General features: G+C 37.3%; 2 protein-coding genes and 1 long non-coding RNA gene across 13 annotated transcripts in view; 2 read left to right on the forward strand and 1 right to left on the reverse strand.

Annotated features, from left to right (window-relative positions):
* Positions 1-13,956, forward strand: part of LOC307009028 — a 28,696-nt gene extending 14,740 nt beyond the window's left edge. The window contains exon 3 of the long non-coding RNA XR_013799942.1: positions 13,846-13,956. This is a non-coding gene — a long non-coding RNA (uncharacterized lncRNA). The remainder of the gene's footprint in view (positions 1-13,845) is intronic.
* The window catches only part of nfixb (nuclear factor I/Xb), a 192,487-nt gene that overhangs the window by 153,095 nt on the left and 14,956 nt on the right, over positions 1-24,436 (reverse strand). For 3 of the 11 annotated variants that reach the window (XM_079631820.1, XM_079631831.1, XM_079631819.1), the window contains exon 2: positions 16,767-16,877. In XM_079631820.1, coding sequence (XP_079487946.1) covers positions 16,767-16,844 — 78 coding nt within the window. In that variant the 5' untranslated portion in view covers positions 16,845-16,877. Of the gene's footprint in view, positions 1-4,834; positions 5,727-16,766; positions 16,878-24,436 lie in introns of those variants that run through there. The other 8 variants (XM_079631834.1, XM_079631848.1, XM_079631835.1 and 5 more) reach the window with 7 other exon arrangements.
* Positions 17,488-24,436, forward strand: part of LOC307009008 (uncharacterized protein) — a 416,885-nt gene continuing 409,936 nt past the window's right edge. Inside the window, exon 1 of the mRNA XM_079632381.1 lies at positions 17,488-17,503. The gene's annotated coding sequence lies outside the window, so the exon portion shown is untranslated. The remainder of the gene's footprint in view (positions 17,504-24,436) is intronic.

A 24,436-nucleotide genomic window follows, 5' to 3' on the forward strand; every position in this document is an offset into this window, starting at 1 on the left:
AGTGAAGTCCCATTCCTGAACAAATGACTCGTATGAGTCAGTTCTTTTTAGTGATTCAAAAATGTAAAGCGCCACCAGTGTAGTCTGATTCCCGAACAAATCACTCAAATGAGCCGGTTCTTTTTAGTGATTCAAAAACATAAAGTGCAACCAGTGTAGTCTGATTCCCAAACAAATGACTCGTATGAGGCGGTTAATTTTAGTGATTCAAAAACGAAGCATGACCAGTGTAGTCCGATTCCTGAACAAATGAAAGCGTAAAGTGGGAACGATTCTCGAACAAATTACTCATATGAGCTAAATGTTTTTAGTGATTAAAAAATGTAAAGCGTGACCAGTGTAGTCCGATTCCCAAACATAAACAAATGAATCGTATGAGCCGGTTCCTTTTAGTGATTCAAAATCATAAAGCTCAACCAGATGTAACGGAGGCCAGTGGTGTGCGAGTAAACCTCACTCCCCTGGCCTCAAGAGGCACACTGGCGTCCTTGTCAGCGCACCCGCCTCCCATGCCGGAGACGCTGGTACGAATCCTGCTTGGAGTGGGTTGAGTTGGACCGGTTACACCAGTGTAGTCCGATTCCCGGATAAAATACTTGTGCGAGCCGAAGATATGACTAATATGAGCCAGTTCTTTTTAGTGATTCAAAAACCTAAAGCTTTTGTCCGTAGCGTAGCTTTTTTGTAGCTTTTGCAGTGTATTCACAAATAAATTACTCTTCTGGTTCTTTTCTTAGTGAATGAAAAAAATATAAGAGCAAGCAGTGTAGTCCCATGGAAGTAAAATAATAACAAATGTTGAAGCATGTTGAATTGTACTAATTGAAAAAAATGCATTTCATTATCAGTGCTTGCATTTTGATGCATTGTATTTTCAAGGCTCGCATTCGATTGTTGAACAAATCACTTTTTTTTTTTAGAAGCCTACATCAAAAACTTAACGTGGGCTAGTGTAACTCCTCAATAAATGGCTCGTATGAGTCTGTTCTTTTACCGATGAGTTACTGATTTAATTAAGTCTGATGGATCCTTCACTGAACTGTCTCAGACCATTTACTAAATTTGACTTGATTTTATTTTTTTTATATATAGGCCTATTGTACTTAAGCAATAGTACTGATCATTTGTAACAGTTAGATTTGTGCAGGTATAGACTTCTTAAAATGCTATTTGATGTCAGACTAATGTAGGGCTATATGCTACTAATCATTATGACTAGTTATGCAGTTATGACAATGAAACCGATGGACATGACAACATGCAGATAACCAGCGTTTCATTAACATCACATCATTGGCTTGCAATCGAAGAAAAAGCTAAAAACCAACAGCCTGTGTCAAATGACTTGGTCATAATGTTGATTGGTCATAAGATCGAGTCCAGTTGACAGGTGAACTAACACCACTTCACCAGAGGGGGCAGTAACACTTGACACACATGCTATTTAACAAATTATACAAAACATCTAAATTATAATTGCCACACTAACATCAATATATCCACTCTCTCAATAAACAAATCAAACGCTGACTGCAAAATAAAGGATTTTGATGTCAGAGACGTACTCCGCTTCCAAGTTTGCAGTCAACATAAAAACCTTTTTGTTTAACAGACTATAGGATGCCTTGTTTGTTATTGTCGAACTTTTCTTCATTCCAACTGTCATCAAAGCATAACCCAGATGCATTTCTGTCGCTGTTTGACGGAGGCCTGCTATAGCTGCGATGCAAATAGCTGTCAACTATCTAGCGTCATATCTTTGATTGTAGTTTGGAAGCTTAATTAAAAAAATGGTGTTGTTTTTTTTTTAAGAGAAGACGTTAATCCCATGTGGAGTCAGCTTTGAATAGATTCCCTCGTTTCTTTCTGCGCTGGCCTATTTGGGTTGGTGCCATTTAAGAGAGCGGGTAAACAAATAATTATCCACATTAATGTGCTGATATTCAGGCCCATCTGGAAATCATCAACAAGTACAAGCCTATATTGCATCAGTCATGCAATCAAATATAATCCGGATTCCGAAGCCAGTCAAAGTGGAGGAGAACTGAAAACTAGTTGAAAATAAAGACGGCCGATGCATAAATTAGCTGAACGTTTAGACTCTGAAACGAGGACACCTGGGTAATGTGCTTTAGTTGATTGCCAATAGCTTGATGTCTCCTCAGATCGGCTTCTTGTGGCCTGTCTGGTGAGAAGTAAAAACCAAGCTATCTGAGGTTAGGGCTGAGCTAACACCGAACAGATGTTCTTTCCTGGAGATCTGAAAATACAGCCGATACGATATTTAAATGCAAGTTCCTTGTGTTTTTAGTTTTGAAAAGAGCTGCACGTGTCAGAGCTGCAAATGTCATCTCTGTCCTATAAATATAAACTTAAAAACTCAGAAGAAATGGCTGCATGTGTATTTTATGCAGCAGACCTACAGCATTATTTAAAAGACATGCCACAAAAAGTCTCCAAACACTTTTAAGATTGTATTTACACTATGGCTTTTATTGTGATATTTTATTTTAATTCAGTATTCTTGCATTTTCTGTATGTCGATACTGATAGAGGGTGGGCTGGCCAATACACACATATACATTATATTGTTTTCGATATTTTGATATGTAACGGTATCGATACATTGATTGATATCTCACTCTCTCACCGACGGCGAATTGACACACACACCCGCCTCCTCTCACTCACTAGCCTCATTCGCTCTGGTTGAAAAGTGCTCGTATTGCACATAATTTTAGTCATTCTCACAGGTTTTGCGCACGCACCGTGGATAAGTAGCGCTCTCATAAAGCCGCCTCTCAAACAGTTTGCGAGTTCCAAATTAACTTTTTATATTATTGCGCTTAAATGGTCATATACATTCAAAATGATGTCAAAATGCCCATCTTGCCAAATATTATCATCTTGCCAGTTTTGTAAAGTAATAACTGAGAGAAAGCGCATGTTGTGTAACAGTATATTGGACCCGTGCATTAACTCTTAAAGTGACAGCAGCCTAATAAACCCGCTGCTTTCTGAGAAAACCACTCGCTGCTCTTGACTGAATAACTTTTGTTGCTTCAATTGTAAGCATTAATCTGTATTCATTTTTCAATATCCAGTGTCATTTTACATTTGGTCTTACCTAAGTATTACTGTTAGACCCACCTGACAAACTTAAACTTAAAGCACTGTTTATGTCACTTGCCTCTTAATTCTATTGTATTTATTTATTTATTTGTGCTATCGTTTGCAATTTGTTTATTTGTTCTTATTTTATTACTGGCTGTTTACCTGTTTTTTTTTTGTTTGTTTTTTTTGTAAATGTAGTTTACGATTCAAATAAAGCCTCTCTGATTTTGCTAAATATTGTATTGAAGTTGGAAAGTCCAGTATCGTGACAACACTAGTGCATATATGGACCATATCATTTAATTATGGCAACTGACATGACAATGCACATTTTTTTCTGAAATTGTAAAAACAAATTGCGCTTTAAATACTTGGACTGAGCTGTAGATTTTCTAACTGACTAACTGGCTAATCGGCCAAGTGGACACACACATACACACACACATCAAAAGAGAAGGCACTATATAAATATTTAAAGGTTTCTGTCAGGCTCTTCATGTGCCTATATAATAAATTTGTTTTCTCATCATAATTGTATAGATTTTCTTTTAATTAATTATTTTTTTAAACACAAAGCTTGTAACCATACTTTATCACAATTTTTTTTTAAAATAACCAGTTAAACATGAAAGTATAATGCACTATTTTAAGAAATGTCTCCTTATAGTAGAACGTTTTTGAAATAAAGGGGTCTTTAAAACTGAGTCATGGTTCTATACTGAACCCCATTGAACCCTTTTTTTCTAAGAGTGCAGTTATCAGCCAAATATGGATTTATCATCCTAGTCAATATATAAATATTTTGCCAATTATTAGTGTTACAATTATCCTTATTTAAAAGTTAGTGTGCTTATATAAAACGACAACACGTGCAAGCAAAATAAAAACAATTGCAATGCATTAATCAGTGCTAATCCAAATGCAATCCACTGACTTTACATATATAGCTAACTCTGCAGTCCAAAGAAAGTTAGCATGGAGACGAAATAAGTTGCATCCAGCACTATTGTTCTATATTTAACCCCTCAGAGCTTTTGTTCTCTTTGACAGACGACATGTGGGCGGCGACTGTCGTCCCGTGACAAGCTTGCGCAGTGGAACAATTTCAGCAATGGCATGTTACATGTGCATGTGTCTCCTGTAATCCCAATAACACTGGAAAGCGTGCAAACTGAAGGCGTATTATCCTACACAACACTTCACTATCCACCGCCATATAAAGAGATGAATCCAGAACACCGCTGATGATGAAAGTTGGAGTGCCACAGGGTCAAAGTTAAACTATGATTGCGTTGTGATAATGCATTCTTCTGTATTCACTTCAGACTAATGTATTATGCCCATATCGTGTAACAAATGAGTTGCACAGCAAATGTCATAATGCAATGACACAGGAAAACGTTCTGCACAGTTTCATAACTTCCCAATCAACATGAACAACTTCAAGCATTTTCCATAACAGAGCGTTATACAGTACACACACACACACACACACACACACACACACACACACACAGAGGCATTATGTGCATCGAGGCGACCGAGAACTATTGCACATGTTGTTGCACATCCCGAGTTTTAGCGCTAAAACTAAAACCGCCCGAAATTAATCTGGGACAGTTATTGCTTGGCATATTATCAATCTAAACCCTTCTCTCCGTGTTTACCAGCATGTTATAGCAGAAATAAAAAGAGCAAAGTTGATTTACACAGCACGTACCATTGTGGAGCGGGGAATATTGCCAACAGTCTCAAAGACCCATTTTACTCCTTTAGGGGGAAAAAAAACTTTGCCCCGAAAAAAAGGGAGCGCGGTGGAAGACGAAAAGCAAATGAGTCGTCTTTCTCCGTTGATACCGGAAGCAGAAGAACCGGGTTGCGGGACGGGCCCGTGGATCGCGGAAAACGACCAACTTTTACGCACTGAAACTTTCGCAGGAATCAGCCGGTGCGTTTCTGTCTTTCAGCAGATGCAAAAAAGGGTGAAAGCTTCGGGGCCGGAGCGGGTTCAGCACGACCGCTCCTCTGGTACGAATCCCCCGGTTTGAGCGTCTCTCTTCGGTCCGGTGGCTTCAGTCGAGCTCGCGCCGTGCGCCACCGACAGCAACTTTCAGCCTGCGCAGTTTCAGCTCACGGACTCTGGGTGAATTGGTGCTCAGTCTCCATCCATCTCACTGGAGACCTGATCTCCATGACCTCCTCCTCCTCCTCAGTGCATGGATTACACGATCAATTATTATGGACAGGACGTCATTATGGGGAATATTGCGGAATCACACGCGACGCGCGAGAGGAATGTGGACGTTTATGTCGCCAAAACGAATAACGCGCGAACGTTTCGAATAACTAATGAATGTAGCCTATGTTAAGTAGCCTATGTAAGAGTAGTTGCCAAAATAAACGCGCTAGCCCTGCGTGGCCCGTGCGGAACGGTCGGGTTGATCTGTGGACGGATTCGTGCAGTGGCTGGTGAATTATTAATAACCGGGAGCGCTTCACAGTCTGTCGTGTTCACAGAGGAACCAGAACGGCAGCTGGGGGTTTAAGGGAATTAAATACGGGCTTGGAGAGAAGCAGGAACGGCAGGGGATTATACCGTTCACCGGAGAGAGAAAGAGAGAGAGGCAGGGAGAGAGAGATGTGTGTGTGTGTGTATAAAGTGTGCCGAGTTTTTGTTAAACGGTGACGTCTCGAGCAATGCACGAATTAAGGTTTTGATATTTCTCTGTGTGTTGCCATAAATCGGATTATTTTTACGTTATCAAGTCAAGTCTATAGTGGTGCAAAAGTCAAATGTAAACCCTAATTCTGCAATGATGAAAGTGTTTAGCAGAAGTGAACAGGTGTAGTGTGCAGATTCAGTTCTGTTTACTATATAAACAATTATGGAGCACATTTTCATGATATCAAATAAACGATTTGCTGTCGACCTCACATTTAAAAATATTACATGGGTGTAAAAAGTGATGTTTTAGTCGAAGAACAAGGCAAATATTTTTTTATTATGGGAAAATTATATGTAAAACAGATTCTAATTACGACTTAAAATAAAGAGGAGAAAAAAATTATATTGTTCAACGGTAATTTACAATAGTCAGGCCCCATTGATTGTCTAAGTTTTAATTAATTCATAATATTACTATATGCCAGATGTCCGATGAAGGACAACTCGTAAAGGTAATCTTATTTGAGGGTTAATTGTGGCTGTTTTAATTAATTCAACATACCTGGGCTAAAAGAGAAGAAAGACCTCCACACGACCTGAAGGAGACACGCATTGACCTTCAGTGAAGCCCGGATGCACCTGCCAACTACATTATCCAGCAAATTAATTTTCCTTTTGTCAAAAGAAACAAATGATAAATAAAATTATAAAAACACAAACACAATTGAATTATATATCCCTGAGATGACACATCTCAGCAATACCCTTTTAAAAGTATTGTTTAGCATTAATTCTTTTTATTTATTTATGTTTTTGCTAATTGTAATTTTATCATGAAACAAATGCAAGTTATTTACTGCGTTTGTATCTCAAAATAAGCCAGTAGTATATTATTAAGATAGAAACAAACAATATGATAAAGATGAAACAAAACAAAAAGGAATTAATAAACGGAAATCGTCCTCAATAATTCACGTTGAGAGGAGATTAAATAATAAATCAGGGGAGAAGAAAAAAAAATATTGTTCCTTTTTTGAAATCGAATAGGATATATATATACACTCTAAAAAATGCTGGGTTGTTTAACCCAATTTTGAGTCAAATATGGACAAACCCAGCCGTTGGGTTAATTTTTTAAATTACATTTTTAACCCAACGTTTAGGGTTTGTCCATATTTGACCCAAAATTGGGTTGAAACAACCCAGCATTTTTAATATATATTAGCATAAGAGCAAAACTATATAACAAACACAACTTTAAACAGCCAATCATGTTATTCTGCATATTTTATTTCATAATTTTAAGCTACGAAATAATATAGACAACCCCAAACGTTGGGTTAAATGTACTTTAAAAATGTAACCCAACGGCTGAGTTTGTCCACTTGACCCAGTATTATTTAGAGAGTAGTTTTCTTTCTTTCTAAACGCTCTCACCTGTTTTTAAACATTTCTGAAAACATGCCATAGCACATTTTTCATTAAGCCAATAAAAAATGAATTAACACTTATGAATGAATTAACAATAATTATTCGTTAGGGCGTTAAAAATGAAACCACCGTCAAAAACACAAACGAGCGCCAGAGCTTTCTGAGCCTTAGATTTAAAACATAATTTGAATAAAATGATCACAGTATTTACAGTTCACAGTATTCTGAAATATAAATATGATAAATGAAAAAAGATGATTAATAATACTATCAATAGGCCTATATAAAAATATATTGCGCCTTAATTATATATTTGTTAATTCCAAATAACGTGCATATATTAATCAGTTTAAATCAACATTAATAGGTAGACTATCATATTTAACAGTCTGAGAAATCACTTCGTGTATTATGAGCAATTATTGCTCTTTCAATTTATCAAATTAATATATTCTTAATTTATTAAATATATGACATCCTACAAATATGAGCTCATTTACGTGAGAACAGGCTGGATTTATAGTCTGTCCGACACCACATCCCAGACAAACAGCAAAAAAAAAAAAAGAAAAAAAAAGTGTACTAATTCAATTTAAACGAATTAAAACACTTTATTGTAAATAAATGCCTATGTTTTGATTTTGCCCATTATTTCATTAATTAACGAAGAACATTTGGTCCGTGTGACATCATTGACGTTACAGGAGAAAAATAGTGTAAGTTCTGGATTTTGTAGAGTTAAAATATTAAATTTAAGCAGGGGAAATCTTACAATTTGCCATTACAAAGCGACATTATTACTAACATCGTTGTTGTTTTTATCTAATTTTAGACTGACCGCGATTGAAATGATTCACATCAGAACAGTGAATGGAAAAAAAAAATCATTGATCTCTCTTTTAAAATAAATCTGAACCCTAATAGGCTACGTGATTAAAAATTATTATTATTATTTCCCCTAACATTTTTGAACGATAGGATCAGTAAATGTTGGACGGAACACGGAAGAAAGAACACACTGATGATTTGTGCAGGTGCGTTTAATACTGACTTCAGAAATACTACCAAAAAAAAATGTCTCTTTACAAGTATTACGAATATAAACTGATGTTATTGTAAATTACACTAGCTTATTTATTTGTGTATCTATCGAGTCCTTGATTTTTACCGCCACTGCAAACGTTCAATCAAAGAAAAGAGAGGAAAGAGTTTCAATTACCACAGTTGCAACAGCCAGAGCATCACTAACTAAAGTAGATATAAAAAATACAAAAACATTTACATTCAAATGTTATTGAAATGAATGCATGTTTTATTGCTTAATTCGTGTCTGAGAAAAAGAGTTGATACCCAATAGTAGATCCATATGACCCATGTGACCTTTGCAAATTATTTTCCCTTGCATTTGTAGTAATGCATTTTAGTAAATGATTCAATAATTCATTACTTTTCAAATATATATATGATTATCTTTAACTATTTAAGAGGGGAAAAACAGCCACAGGGTGATGTAAAGTAAACTGCACCAAAGCAGGACAAAATTCAACACGTTTTATTTTAGCAACTGAGATGGTCCATGTAACAAAGTGATGACATCTCAAGACTGAATGCATCTCAAAAAAATTGCTTGGCATTGAATTTCTGTAAGTAGAATTGAGCATTTCTGTAGATTACGCCGTTTCATTTTTCCTTTCACTTCAAACAGGAGGGTCATTTATTTTAGCACACAGTCCAGATTGAATTTAGGCTCTACTGCCGGTTCCTTGGCTTGGCTTTAATTTCTGCCTGCCTGTCTTTAATTTAGCAGGGCTACTGAGAGCATGAAGCTCAGATTCAGCTAAGCAACGACCGGGCCAGGAATGCTGACCTTGGCGAGTGAACCGGGCCAAAGACTGAGGTAGTGCGCAGCTATAATCACACATCAGGCAAACCTCCCTCAACCTAAAGCAAAAGAACCATTTGAGCTTTCAATATGTCTGGATTAACCATTACACCTCCCGTCCAAACATTTACTGTATATTACTATGCATTACACTGCCCTTGATACAGTGCATAATGAACACCTGGTAACACTTTACAATAAGGTTCATTTATTAAACATTAGTTAATGTATTAACTAACATGAACTAACAATGAGCGATACATTTGTTACAGTATTTATTAATCTTTGTTAATGTTAGTTAATATGAATAAAGCTGTTCATTGTTAGTTCATGTTAGTTCACAGTGCATTAACTCATGTTAACAAGATTTTAATAAAGTATTAGTAAATGTTGAAATTAACATTAACAAAGATGAATAAATGCTGTATAAGTGCAGTTCATTATTAGTTAACGTTAACTAATGTAGTTAACTAATGTTAACTAATGAACCTTATTGTAAAGTGTTACCGAACACCTTTATATGGCAAGCTTCACTATTATTATTTTCACTTGATAGACAGTAAATGTGGGTATGACGGTCACAGACTTTCACTGACCTGAGCCATTATTAGAGATAAGAATATTAAAGAACTGGAGGTGAATCACTCACAACACCCTAGCAACCACCTAGAACACCCTAGCAACCATCTAGAAATGCCTTAAGATTTACACACAAGTCTCACACGCTTCTTCTTCTGAAACCTAAAATATTGCAGACAATGCAATATTATTTTGGACAGTGTATAAAATGAAAAAGAAGTAGTTTAATGTAGCCCATCTAATTGTCAGATGTAATATGACTTACAAGACCTTTACACTTACAAGGGCAAATTCTCAAGATCAAAACGTGTTTTTTCTTGTAGTTTTAACAATTTATTTTAAAGGGGCTTTATGTAGAATTCAGAAACCCTTGTTATTAGTGACACCTGTGGCCGTGAAGTGAACTGCAGCCAGCAACATATTGCTCGTGCTCATGTAAAGTAAAGCGACTGAACGTGATAAACTCCCAGATAAACTCATGGCAAAGTTCTTCTTCTTTCTCTGCTTAGAAGTAAAAAGAAAATTACCTTTACAACTGTAAACTGTTGCTGAGCTTCCAGACGCCGTCCACGCTGCTGAGAGCGACGTTTAGATGAATATGTAAATATATGCTGTGCTTTCCTCTCAATAACAAAAGAAACGCACAACAAAAATGAGAAAGCAGCAGTTAAGAAAGCATCTGATCATGGCGATGTTACTTGTTACTTATAAGCTTGTTCACATATTGGCATTTGGCAATAAAAAAGCGATTAATAGGCCACATGAAAATTCTTACATATTGGCACTTTAATATTTAAATTAATAAACCCTTTTCACATTTCCAGGCTTCGTCATAGTTGGGTAAACTTATTTAGTGTTGAGCAGAAACTACAAGAAATATTATTTGTGCATTCCCATTTACTCCAATATAGCAAAAAAAAAATTAACCCAAGATAGCATTTCTTTCCAAAAGAGAAAAAAATATATGGAGATATTGATTACGTTGAGAGGAAAGATGTCAAATTTGCCTCTTACTACCAAAGCAGCCATTGTAAAACAAAACTCATGCAGCAGCATTTACTAATTTTCTCAAATTGAATGTCAAGGTAATAAACAACACAATGTATGGTGTTAAACATTTACAATAAATTCTTTAAAAATTGAAATATTAAAAACTTTAGATTTTTTATGATGTTAATAATGGTGGAAACATGTCGTCTCAGTCTGTGAAAAGGGTCCATAATTATTTCGTTTTGAAATAATTCAAATAATAGTTTTATCGGACCCTGTAAGAGAGAAATTCAAAGACTGACATACACTTCACCGTAACAGGCAATGAAAATGATCAAATCAAATCAAATATGACGGAAAAGCGAGTGTTCCAGCACCCCAACAGACTGACTGCAGCAGAGAAAAAATGTCCGAAATGTTTTACCTTCAAAGCAAAGTGTGCTAACCTTTGTGTGCTCCGGGGGAAAAAAGATTCCCTGGGAACTGTACCTAATTTAAATGTTCAAAGTGCCTCTCATCTTAAAGGTGTATGTTGCAGTCCCCTGAAGACCACACGGTTAATCTGGCCAAGGCTTGAGAAGACTTTGAAAGCGTTTTAAAAAAGTGGAATGAAGCAGAGGCTGATAAGACGTGGAAAGATCAAACTATCTGACTATTGAAGTTAAAGCAATATTTTGGATTTTACTTGAATGATTTTGCAAGTTTATCATGGTCTAAAGAAAGCTAGTAACACGTGTTTCTAAAGTACCATATCAGCACATGTGTGGCTAATGCATCATAGAAGAGGGATATAAAACCTCATCGCTGTAAAAAAGACTTATGGCCCTCGGCCTGACCTGACCATGCATGCTCAGCGATGAGATCAACAACGGGAGAGCTGCGCAGTGATTGGTCACCTGTGGTGAGGCTCCATCGGGATTGGAGCAGAACTCAGCTCTCACACGTTATCAGGTTGGTGCACAGCATTGCTGCAGGAGAGCGAGTCTCCGGAGAAAACGCCTGCGAGCGCTATACGCTTATCTTACACCAGCAAGAGGGAGAGAGAGACCGTGAAGAGAGCCCAACGCGTTGTATGCCGTTTCGTAAACTTGCACATATCTGACTTCTTATATGCTTATAAAGACAGAAATGATTAGAGCTAATCGAAAACAACAAGAAATGCAGTGCATTGGCTTCAATATGCATATTAGTGCAGCAGGGTCAAAAAAAAGTCAAGATCAAATCCATCAGATGGCTTGGCTGGGATGTCCAGCTCGTGTGTGTGTGTGTGTCTGGTCTGGATCCAGGCTGGTCCAGGGGGATGCCGAGCATTAAAGCCAGTGGATGCTGGGGGAGAGGGGTTGTCCTCCCCTGGAGGGACTGAAAGAGGAGGCCTGCTATAATCTGCTTCTCTGGCTCTTCATGAAAGAGAGCAGAGGACACACACACCAGAGACTGACCCCCTCCTCCAGCTCGAGCCGCTCTCATCTGTTATCACCATATACCTCTACCGTTCTGCTCCTTCCCTCCATTCTCCCTCAATCCTCATCTGTCTTCCCTTCCCGGCTTAGGTCTTCTGTGCTAAAAACCCGCTCCAGCCTTTTTAATCTTCCCGTCTCCATCCTTTAAAACTTCACTTTGGTTTCTACACAGACTGACTTCGCGTTAAACGTACTGATGCTTCCCCCAAGAACCCACTTTGATGGCTCACCGGTTGCACTTTCATAGTTCAGAACACTATTTGAGATTTCAGTTGTATGTTTTTTCAACTTTGTTGCTGATGTTTCTGCTGAAGAGATAGACCCGTCCAAATAGACGCAAATTAATAAATCAGCATAAAGTAAGAGTATAGAGCTGTAAAAGATAATATTCTCTTTGATGAAAAGTGCTCAAGGTCATATTAAGGCAAATTTGAACACAGTTGAGACCTTAATGAGATTTCTTGAGATTTCTACTGAAATCATTGGGTCTTTTTCTCAAGAGAAGCATAAGGAAACGTTTTGGTGTTTGCTCCATTTAGTTTCATCACTGTTTGGGAGAAATACTTGAGATCTGACTAGGGGGTAGAAACCAATGTGCCAATATGAAGAACCAATAATCATCAATCAAAAACATCTTTAATCTCCAAAGAACCATAAAGACAATTGTGACGTGCTCAAAAAGAATGATTGAATGCGCTCTCCAATGACTCACTGAACATCTAAACTGATTATCGGTTCATTTTCTTCGCTCACTTGTGAATGCAAACTACAAAACTTGGAAATGATCGGCCAATTGTTGTCAGCTCTCATTAAGAACGTTTGATTTTCCGTGGATAAACACGAATGTCGATATAAAGGACCTATAAATACATTGTACACTTGTTTAATCTCCATAAAGACAATTGAGTCTAGTCTGTTTAGGAGAAACTATCAAGATGTAAAGGAGATCTCATATGTCAATATGAACTTATATGAATGCATCATCAAAAATATGTTTAATCTACAAAGAACCATAAAGACCATTCCAGTGTGCTGAATATACGAATAAGCATTTGGTAATACGAATAACCATTTGAAGAACCTTACTTTTAAACGTAAATATCTCAACCAAATATCAGTTAATTTTGTTCGCTCAATGGTGAATGCAAACTCCTAAACTTCCAAAAAAGATTGGCCAATTTTGGTCAGATCTCATTGGGAATATTAGATTTTTTGTGGGTGAAAAGAAAACCAATATCTATACATGCATCATCAAAAGCATGTTAAAGACAGTTTAGTCTCATCACTGTTTAGGATAAACAATCGAGATAATATCCGTTTGAATAATGTTTTTTTAATAAGTAAACATCTAAACTGAATATTGGTTAATTTTGTTTGCTCACAGGTGAACTTCAAAAACATCCAAATTATGTTCTAAAATCCATGCACATCCTTATGAATGTTGTTTTTTTCCATATACCTCAGAAAAGGACGATACTTTCTGGGATCGTCTTCCCTTTTCTCTGGCTTTTCTGTCGGCTGTCTTTCACAACTCTCGACGTCGAGCCTTAATTCGTGGAATCAGGCCACAGAGTCTGGCCTAGTCTTACGGTTCCTCTCTTCCACCATCTCATCGAGGGGAGGGGCTTCCTTGGCAGTGCCAGCCTCTGTTTGGTAGAATGGCTCCAAATGAACATGAATATTCATGAGCCCCCCCCCCCCCCCCCTCTCCTCTTTCCTAACAGCGCATCAACACTTGGTAGCAGCACATGGCGGGACAGCTGTTGCAGGCCAAAGCGGGCATCTGTGCACAGAGAGACAGAGATATGGACCGGGCGAGAGGAAGAGGTGTGGACATCTGTAGCCAGGGATTGACAAACACTTGGATGGAAAAAGAAGAGAGGCGAGACGAGAAGGAAAAAGGAGAGGAAGTTGGACTAGGAAAAGAGAGCAGGATTAATTGAACATGTGACAGGGATGTGCCAGCGTGCGAGAGAAAGAGATCGCTGAAGGATTGGGGGGGGGGAATGGTGGTATAAGGCCGGTTCCTGCATTAAAAACTAGAATTTTACCTTTTATAGATGAAAACATAATGCAAAAGTCGGATGCTGGCAAGTTAGGTCAAAAGAGTCAACCAACATGAGTCCATTTTTCAATGTAAATCTATGGGATTTTTCCATTGCCTGCTAAATCTGGGCAATTAGGAACACAACAGTAAACATCTCCATATATTCCCTGCAATAGGTTCAATAGTCAGGGTTAGGGGTTTGTTAAGAACACTTACCCTTAGTATTATCTTTGTAAACTCGTCTTTATTAAAGGTTCTTCAATGGTTGGCACCTTTTTAGAGGCCATTCACACAGAACACACTGTTGCATTGAAAAACGCAAGATGCGAGCAGTGAAATGGACAAGTATCGAGATGACTTTTTAAAGTTGAACTTATTTTAACTTGAGTGCCTCATTTTTGGAATGCTGTGTCGTGTGCAAAAACGCGTGCAAAAGACACGGGCGCAATGGTCAAAGATGTCCGTTTAGCGCATAAACACAAAGGAAACCAATGGAAAAGTAGTCCATTGAAATGCATAATGATCTGCATAAGATTCTTAATTTGACTATATGGTTCTTCGGAGGTTCAGGAAGTCCTTGATGTTTCATTATAAGCTTTTCAGATCAGTCTGTTGGTTTCTGTGTTCTAAAGCACCAATTCATGGATGTTTTTCACTAAAGGGTAACTGTAGCCAAAATTGAACCTAGGCTCTTTTTGTTAATCTACCCGAGTCAAACTTTCGTGTAAAAGCAAAATGAATGGAAACGCCACTTTTAAAATTGACAGTATTTTCGTTTTAAGTCAAAATGCCTTTTGAATGGGAGTGCATTTCTATGATAGCATCAAAATCGCTATTTTTAAAACACTAAGGCGGCTCAACACAACATGAAACTGTGCTCAAAGTATCACCAGGGGCTCTACACATGAATTCGAGCATTGACTACATTGTTTGTGTACACAAGTTACTAAAAAGAAAGGTTTTGTACGACTCACTTTATCAGTTAGTGTTTCCGGTAGCTGGAATTTTGTCAGTCAAAAGTAGTCGATCTCCGAATGCAACGTAATGAACTGACTCCATATGAGGAAATGTCATGAACTTGTAATTCCAATGGGAAGCATGATAACTTAGAATTGATATGGAAACCAGCTTTAGGAGCTTTCCATTTTTACTCTCCTCATGTTTCGTTGCATTCAGAGATCGACTACTTTTGACTGAAAAAATTCCAGCCACCTGAAACACTAACTGATAAAGTCAATTCATCAACAAGTCAATGCTCAAGTTCATGTGTAGAGCCCCTGGTGATACTTTGAGCACAGTTTCATGTTGTGTCGAGCCTTCTTAGTGTTTAGCACTGCCATTCAAAAGGCATTTTGAGTTAAAACGAAAATACGGTCAATCTTAAAAGTGGTGTTTCCATTCTAATTATGCCTTTACACGAAAGTTTGACTCGGGTAGATTAACAAGAAGAGCCAATAGGTTCAATTTTGGCGACAGTTGCCCTTAAAAACTAAGGAATAAAAGTTATTTGTGGAACTCAACCAGGTTCTTCTAAGACATCAGGCTCAAAGTTGCTCAAACTGTAGAAACCCCAAACCTGTAGTACCTTTCTCCCATGATTTTGCAACATTAAACTCCAGTTTGCTCCATGTATGTCCTCAAAGGACTGAAGCTCTTCACCGGTCTTATTCCTCACACACATACACACACACACACACACACACACACACACACACACAAACAGGGCGCCTGGTTCTCGCTGCCCTACATAGCCAGTAGCACAGCAGGCAGTCTCTATGAAAGGCCCATGAGGTTTAAACTGTGTCAGATCCCCTGATAAGGCTCTGTATACAGAAGTCTCTGAAATCCCTCATCTGAGGACCCTCTGTGTTTAGGGGTTGTGCTTTACATCGCTTTCCATGATTAATTAGGCTTAATTGAAAAGGGGAAAAGTAGCACAAAAATGTAAATATTCTCAGATCCAGACTTGGGAGAACCAACAATAATGCAATGGTTTGATAAAAAAAGCTCCTTTTTCTGAAGAGGAAAACTAAATGATTAATTAGGAAATTGGATTTAATAATCCCAATTTAATTATTATATTAAAATGTTGACTGGTTACAAATTACACCGGGGAATTGTTGCCTTAATTGATTTTTTTTATTTTAGCACTAAAATGAACCAAAACAGTAATTAACCTAGTTTAAGATTAAATAATACTAATCATTTTAATTATTAATTAATACTAAATCATTTACCTGCTGTCGCTGAAAGAGTCCAGTCCTCAGGAAGGCCATATAATGTTGTGAAAGGATTAAAACATGCGGAAACTGTATGTTTTTGCTATATTATACGAGGAATAGTATAAAAAGTATAAAATACGTCACTAAATCACAATAAATCAGAAAGTGCATAGCAATTCAACAGACAGCAAACTCATTTACCAGCAGCTTGAAGACCAGCAACAATCTTATCATAGATAGATAGACAGACAGATGAATAGAAAACTGATGTTTGATTGCAATGGTGCAAAATGAGTTTCAGGAAGTGGGAAAAAGAGTGGGAAACATTGTGCTAAGCGAGTGAAAGAGAGCAAAAAGAAAGAGAGGGTGGTCATACCATCAGCCACGACCTGGCAGAGAAGTCGTAACACAGCTGCCACCTGAACCCTGGGTCAGCCTGCCTGTCCAGCGCCATTCCCGCGGCCTCCTGCCAGAAGAAATCCTCTTCCTGGGATGGGGGGAAAAATTAATAAATAAAAAAGAAAAAGCGCCCAGCGAGCACCAATCAGAAGGAGCGTGCGTGCAGGATGCAGCCAGCATGCATGCCTGTGTTTGTGTGAGTATGTGTTAGCGAGAGGGAGAGAGGACTTTGACATAGAAAACGCCAGGAAGCTCAATCCGGGCAGCTGTAGCCATCCGGAGCCAGCGCCAGCCATCAGACTTACTCACACACACCGATCACACACAGCCAACCAACACTGGGCTCTGGGTGTCACCAGAGTGTTTCTGTGTACATGCAAACACATATTTACTTCAAAGACAGCGTTTACAGGAGCGACGGGTGGTCGATCTGCACGCTTCCTACGCTTACCTGCCTTATTTTAGTGAAATGTAATTGCCACAATGGTATACACACAATGTGTTTGTTTATTCTTGCTGTCGGACACAGGCTCTTATGAGGCCTATTGTACAGCGATGGCCGGAAGCTGGTGTGTGTTTTTGTTTGGCTGAATAAATTGTGATCCTACAATGATTTTTAGTGTGTTTAACAGTTTAAGCTGCACTGAAAACTTGCATGCCGCCGGGAACACAGTCCATGTTGAGAAGAGGGAAAGTTGTTGTATAAGAGTATTTGTAAGTTAGCTCAAACTTTAGCATCCGTCTTTTCACATGCAATAGAAAGTCAGTATGTGTATATCTCACAACAGTTCCTATTCGAGCGATTTATAGATTATCATGACAGAATGTCCTAATTGAAGATGGTTAACTCCACATCAGCAACATAACTTCATCAACTAACCATTCAGAGACGTCCTGTTGCATTCTACATGTTGTCACTTCTTCTTGAGTCTCTCCATCATTGTCTGACTCCGGTTTTAACATTAAACACGAGCTCTTGAAACCCCGCCCTCTGCAGCAGCTCATTTGCATTTAAAGGGTCAGGCACAAAATGGTGCGTTTTTGCAAACTCTCAAAAAGTGACAACTTTAACGTGCTAGCCTATATAATAATATCTGTGGGGTATTTTGTGCTAAAACTTCACACACACACTCTCTGGGGACATCAGAGATTTATTTTATATCTTGTGAAAAGGGCATTTTACCACCCCTTTAAATGCAGACAGGCTTGTCAATAAATAATCTTTTCTTTTTTTTTTACGTGTAAATTAAATAAACTTTTTGCTATTTTATTTTAATTTACTTATAAGATATAAATATGTATAAGTAGGATTGCATTAAAAAATTTTTTTTTTTTTTATAATTCATACCGGTACATAAAATGAAGACTAAATTGCTGGGAAATAATTTCTATTATTTAGAATCTATAACAATGATGAAGACCAAACAAATTAAAAATGATTTCATTATTTAAAACATATGATTCAAATAATATAATAAAAGACAACATTTACTTTAAAATGATTTCAGTTAAAAATATAAATTCGTTTTTATTACACTGAACAAATACTAAGAGAAAACTTTCACATGATTTCACAAAAGGTCAAAGAAGGATCACACTGTCTGAAGGAGATCCCACATTAATTTCCTATGATGAGAAAGCAGTGATTATTTTGGCAGTAACTCTGGTTACCGTGGTAAATGTTCATGCTGCAGTCCCTAATGAAAAATGTAAAGCGCAAGCGGGCGTCCTACAGTTTCCTTCAGCTTGAAAGCAGCATGTCAATTCTTTCTTATTTTCTTTTTTTTAATTAAGTGGCATTCCTCAGTTCAAAATAGTTCATTGAAATATTTCTGTGCTGATTATCTGATTATCCTCGTCCAGCCGCATCTAAACGGTGCAGTCATGCATGCATGTAATGTGTGAAAGTGAATAAGAGAGCACATGCAGTCCTGGGAGCAGCAGCGCTCTTTAGAGACACACAAAGCTGTGACGAAGACCCTGCGTGTCAGATGAGGGACAATTAGAAGTCTGCTTGTGGTGGCGGGATGGCTGCGAGCGCAGGACTTGGCACGGCTCCCTAATTTAAGGGAATTAAAACAAGCTAAACAAGACTTCTTTGTGTGCGTGTGAGAGAGTGTGTGATGCAGGACTGGCACTAAGCTGGCATGGCCTCAGAGAGAGAGAGAGAGCGTCTCTAGATAACCCTGGGTAATATGGAAATGTTATACTGTGACGGGCTCATATCATTTAAACACTTGTGTGTTTGAATGCATATTGATACACAGAAATACTGCGGCTTGTTATGATCAATAAACACACTTATGCCTAACCAATTGGCACCATAAAAGTGTCATTCCAGCACCTTTTGACCTGCAAGTAAAAAAAAAAAAAGATGGATTGCCAGTCAGCTTACACATTAGGAGCACAACAAGTTCATTTTCATATTTTTTTTAAAAGATCATAGGTCAAATAATCAAATATTTCTGTTATTCAAACATTTCAGTGACATAAACCACCAAGTAATGAATAGCCTAAACAACATCCGACTAATACTACTCCTAAAACTACTGATGTTTGTGCTGTTGTTTTCCCATCAAAAACTGTCACATCCTGGAAGATGATGTCATTACGGGACTGGCACTTTTATTGCCATGATTTAAACTGGACTAATGTCCACTTAAAGGGGCAATATTTATAAGAATTCATGTATAATTACTTCTACCAACTAATCAAGTATTCTCGTAAGCGTAGAATCTGCCATTCAGAATACATATGAGCGAGTTGCTCAAATGGCGGCAGCCATGTTGCGCCTCCATCTTGAAAATACATTAGCCAAAGAGGGACATACCTGGAAATTCAAGCTTCGCGTTTTTACACTCAGTGGCACCGTGACGAATGCGAGCGGGAGATTACTCGCGACTGCCGGCAGATTTGAAATAATACGGCCACCGTAGGAGTTAAAACGCCCTCGGGATGGGAGGGGCTTGAAACTAATATTCAGTTGGTAGTCATATACAATTTCACCGCTAGATTGGAGAAAATCCTATACACAGTGTAGTAGCTTTAACTTTGTTGTGTGTTTATTTTGTTATTGAAAAGCATATATTTACATTAGCTAGCCTACATATTAGCATCGTTCTCAGCAGAGTGGACGATGTCTGGATGTTCAACAACAGTGTATCGCTGGTTCGCTGCAAAGGTATTTCCAACTTCTTTTTAGTTCTAAGCAGAGAACAAAAAGTATGTTACATTACATGAGCACGAGCAATAAGTTGCTGGCTGCAGTTCACTTCACAGCCACAGGTGTCGCTAATAACAAGCCCCTTTAATTGTAATAAAATTAATATGATTTTTTTACAAACAAAAAGTTATAATATGTCAATGTAAATGTCATTTTAGATTACTCGCCTTTACTTGGAAAACAATACCAATGGCAAATGGCTTGAGGATCTGTATCAGATGGTGCATCAACAAAACATGAGTCCTGTTATTATCACTTTTTTAATTAACTTTACATAAACCTGTTGTTTTAAAAGTCAATGTAAAATTTAACTTTCACAATCTGACATATTTCTGAGTGAAACCGGATATAAAAATGGAAAGTGTAAAATTTTGATTGGGTCATGAAAAATGGTGGAATATGGGTCCATGGTGTTGTCGCCTGAAAAGGTCAGCTGTGTCACAGCGGAGTGAGTTTTTAATAAAACACTGGACTGATGAACCATTCATGATGAGGAACGAAAGTAAATACGAGTACGACAACTATTATGTTGAGTTAAAATGTGAAGCAAGGGCGCCCAAGGAAAATGTGAGTTACGCGAGATCAACCTCAACGGATTGCAGCCCTGTAGTTTTACACTAAATAGAATTCGTTTTTTTAAAGACGAAGTGCTTCTATTAAAGTCACAGTATAATTCACACACTGTTTCTGGGCAATTTGTGCATATAGAAACTGGAAACACTAAACTTCACGTTTCTCTCTGCTCTCTCAGAGCCTAATTTGTGAATCCACTGGTTTCACTTACTAAATCTCAAAGGTTTCTGGGCAACGTGGGTTAAAAAAAAAAAAGTTGCCATGGCATTTTTTTGGCACATCAGCGCTTGAGCCGTGCCCAGGACAGGAGGGTTACCATGGCATCAGCAGGCACCTCATAAAGCAAATGATTGGGGGTTTGTGTGAGTGCGTTTTCTGCGTGGCTGTGCCACCCCAAATACCTAAATGCTATGCCAGCATCCTTTTTAAATACTAAAGGGCACGGGATAATGCCAGGCTGCTTCTTATCCTCGCTAGCTTACCATTTCTGTCTTTCCACTGGAAATCATTGCTCTATCTGTCCGTCCATCTGTCTATCTCTCTAGCGCTCACCTCACACTTGTGGCACGGCCTGCCAGCTCATCTGCCACTTGATTTGTCTCCAGCTGCCTTCACCCAACAGCAAACCAATTTAATAAAAGTGCATGTCGAAAGAAATCCAGCCAAAGTCTTGATCAATGACGGGCGACGCCTCGCAGCAAAGCAAACAATAGATAGGCCTAGCTCTTCTTACGCGAACCCTTTCCCTGAAGAAAGATCTGGGAAAACGTGCATTTATTGTTGTGCGTTTTTAAGCCGAATGTGGATATTCCCAGAGTGTGGAAGCTGTGCAGGAGGAGCACAACACCTGTCCGAGCACCTGCTTCATTAAGGAACCGATTATACGGATCCCGCAAAATGCTGACTTAATTGATGTATGAAACTATGGACAGACGCAATACTGTATAATCCCTTAGAACAAAACTGAACTTTAATGCAACATAATATTGAAATAATTGCAGAAATTACTAGACTTCAAATGTTTAAGTCTGCCCAGGAGAAAATAAAATAAAATAATAAAATAAAACTATTAAATTAACGGCAGTGACATGTCCCAATCTCTCTACCTCCATAAAAATAAAATAAAATAAAAATAAATAAATAAAAATTTAATTTAATTGAATTTATGTCCCAAACTCTATTAAATTTGTTTTAATGTATTAAATAAAATTACATTTTAAAAAAAACAGCCAGGGTCATGTCCCTTTTTAAAAAATACAATAAAAACAAAACAGCCTGTCATTATGTCCCAATTCCAAAACCCTTTACCTCCATAAAAAATACAAAATAAAATAAAAAACAGCACAGCCTGGGTCATGTCCCAATCCCACACTGTCTACCTCCATAAGAACAAATATCTCAACTAAACAAAAAACTAAACTAAACATAACAACACAGCACAGCAAGAATAATGTCCCAATCCCACAATTTCTACCTCTGTAAAAAAAAAAAAAAAAAAAAAAACAGCTAGGATCATGTCCCAATCGCAAACTCTCTACCTCCATAAAAATAAAATTAATTTAATTTAATGCCAGGTCATGTCCCAAACTCTCTACCTCCATTACACTTTTTTCATTTATAAAAAAGGGAAGAAAAAAGAGTCAGGATTATGTCCAAATCCCAAAACCCTTTAACTCCATAAAACAAAAAACAAAAACAGCACATGCAGCCTGGGTCATGTCCCAATCCCACACTGTCTACCTCCATAAGAACAAATATCTCAACTAAACTAAAAGCTAAACTAAACTAAAACAGCACAGCCAGGATCATGTCCCAATCCCACAATTTCTACCTCCATAAAAACAAAACAAAAAACAGCCAGGATCATGTCGCAATCCCAAACTTTCTATCTCCATAAAAATAAAAATTCTGTCATAACAAACATTATTCTTTTTAAAATCATGCAATTTGGATAAAAGCTGAACAGTTCTGTTTGAAATAAAACATAGGCTATATGTACATGTAGTAGTTTGCCTATTCGAGACATAGCCTATGTTATAAATTTGAGCTATTTTACCTTTGACAATCATTTTATAAAAAAATAAAAAATAAAAATAAATGCATTTTTTTTAAAATATAGGAAAGCATGTCCTGGTATTCCACACAGTCAGATAACTAACGAGATATGAATAAAAGACGAGACTTTTCTCATGTTTAAATAACTTTCTTATGGATTATTTCAAAACCACCCTTATATCTGAGACAAATGTTTTCATGGAGGCTTTTCTGGTTAAATCAAGATAATCAGTTTCTCCGAAATGTTGAGGTAATAGATTGGAGAAACATTACACAGCAGTCCATCACGCCGTTATTCTCTCCATTTGGTTTTGATACAGCCTAATGCATCTCTCATGTGTTGATGATCACTACAAAGCAAACCGCACATGTTCAGTGTCACAGATCATGGACACCTTCAACATCTCATGACAAACATCGGGATAAATAGGCCTACTCAAAATAAAGGGCGAACACAGAAAACCTCCACGTACACACTTGTCTCACTGACATTCAGTTTGATCAGAAAAAAACTTTCACTCAAATGTATTACTATTAATATTTATGGGTTTAACCTTTCTACAGATTTAATAATAATGCGAACAATGAATAAACAAATATAGCCTACTTTTTAAACAGCAATATAATGATTAAGATAGTAGCCTACCTATTTATAAAATGATTTATGCACTGTTTATTTGACATTGTGATGAACATTTTCTTTATTATTTATATCGTTTCACGTGCACGTATAGCATCATTGTAAAGTCTTCCATCTTTCACCTTAAGGACATGAAAGCTGTAAAATGTTCCATGTCATTTTGAATTCGCAATGAAAGCGCACATTTAAACGTATTTGCAATTGAAACACGACTTACTATGTGTGAAAACATGGTAGCAATTAGTGGTTTGACTCGCTGTCGCTGTCGAGCTGGACAGGTGCGCGTGCATGAGAAGCGCATGCTGCAGCGCCCTCTGCTGGCTCAGATCACACACACACACACACACACACACACACACACACACACACACACACACACACACACACACACACACACACACACACCTCTTCAGAGGACTCGCACTGCTTTAACACCCTTGAGGAACATAGAGATGGAGCCGACACAGATAAACTGTTGAAGTACTGTCTTCCTAAGAGTATTTGGATGTATAAGAAGAATATGAAATGGTATAAAGAATACATAAAATAATGGTATATATATATATATAATTAATTTATGCAATTATAAAATATGTGTAATATTGTTGCTGTGGTTTTTATGCACCAAGCACTAAAACAATGTAAATCTAATGCCAACAGCAGTTCTACTTTAGTGTCATTGAGTAGCTATTTTTTATCGATATTTTATTTCAGTTTTAGTTTGAGTTATTTTAGTACATCAAGTTAAAATGGCAATGATAAATGTTTTATTTTATTTTAAAACAACATAATATTTGATTATTTTATTAATAGTTAATGTCTATTGTATTTCAAGTAATGCATTTTTTATTTATGGTTTTATTTTAATAACCTGGCCAAAGGTCTTTAGAGGATAAAACCTAATGACAAGAAGTTTCAATATATTTTACAACAACATAAAAAATATATTTCCTACATTTAAATTAAACATGTCACTGAATTAGATAACAAAATATAAAAACAAATGGCATTTAAGAAGTGCAAAGAAAGCCCAAACTAACTTTTCAAACTAATTATTTCACACACACACACAAAAATATTCAACAGCAATGCAAAACCCTATCGTCATAGCAACCATCTATAACACAACTGGCTAAAAAACTGATTAACAGTCGTT

The sequence above is a fragment of the Phoxinus phoxinus genome, assembly GCF_949152265.1.
Source record: "Phoxinus phoxinus genome assembly, chromosome: 1".
NCBI lineage: Eukaryota > Metazoa > Chordata > Actinopteri > Cypriniformes > Leuciscidae > Phoxinus > Phoxinus phoxinus.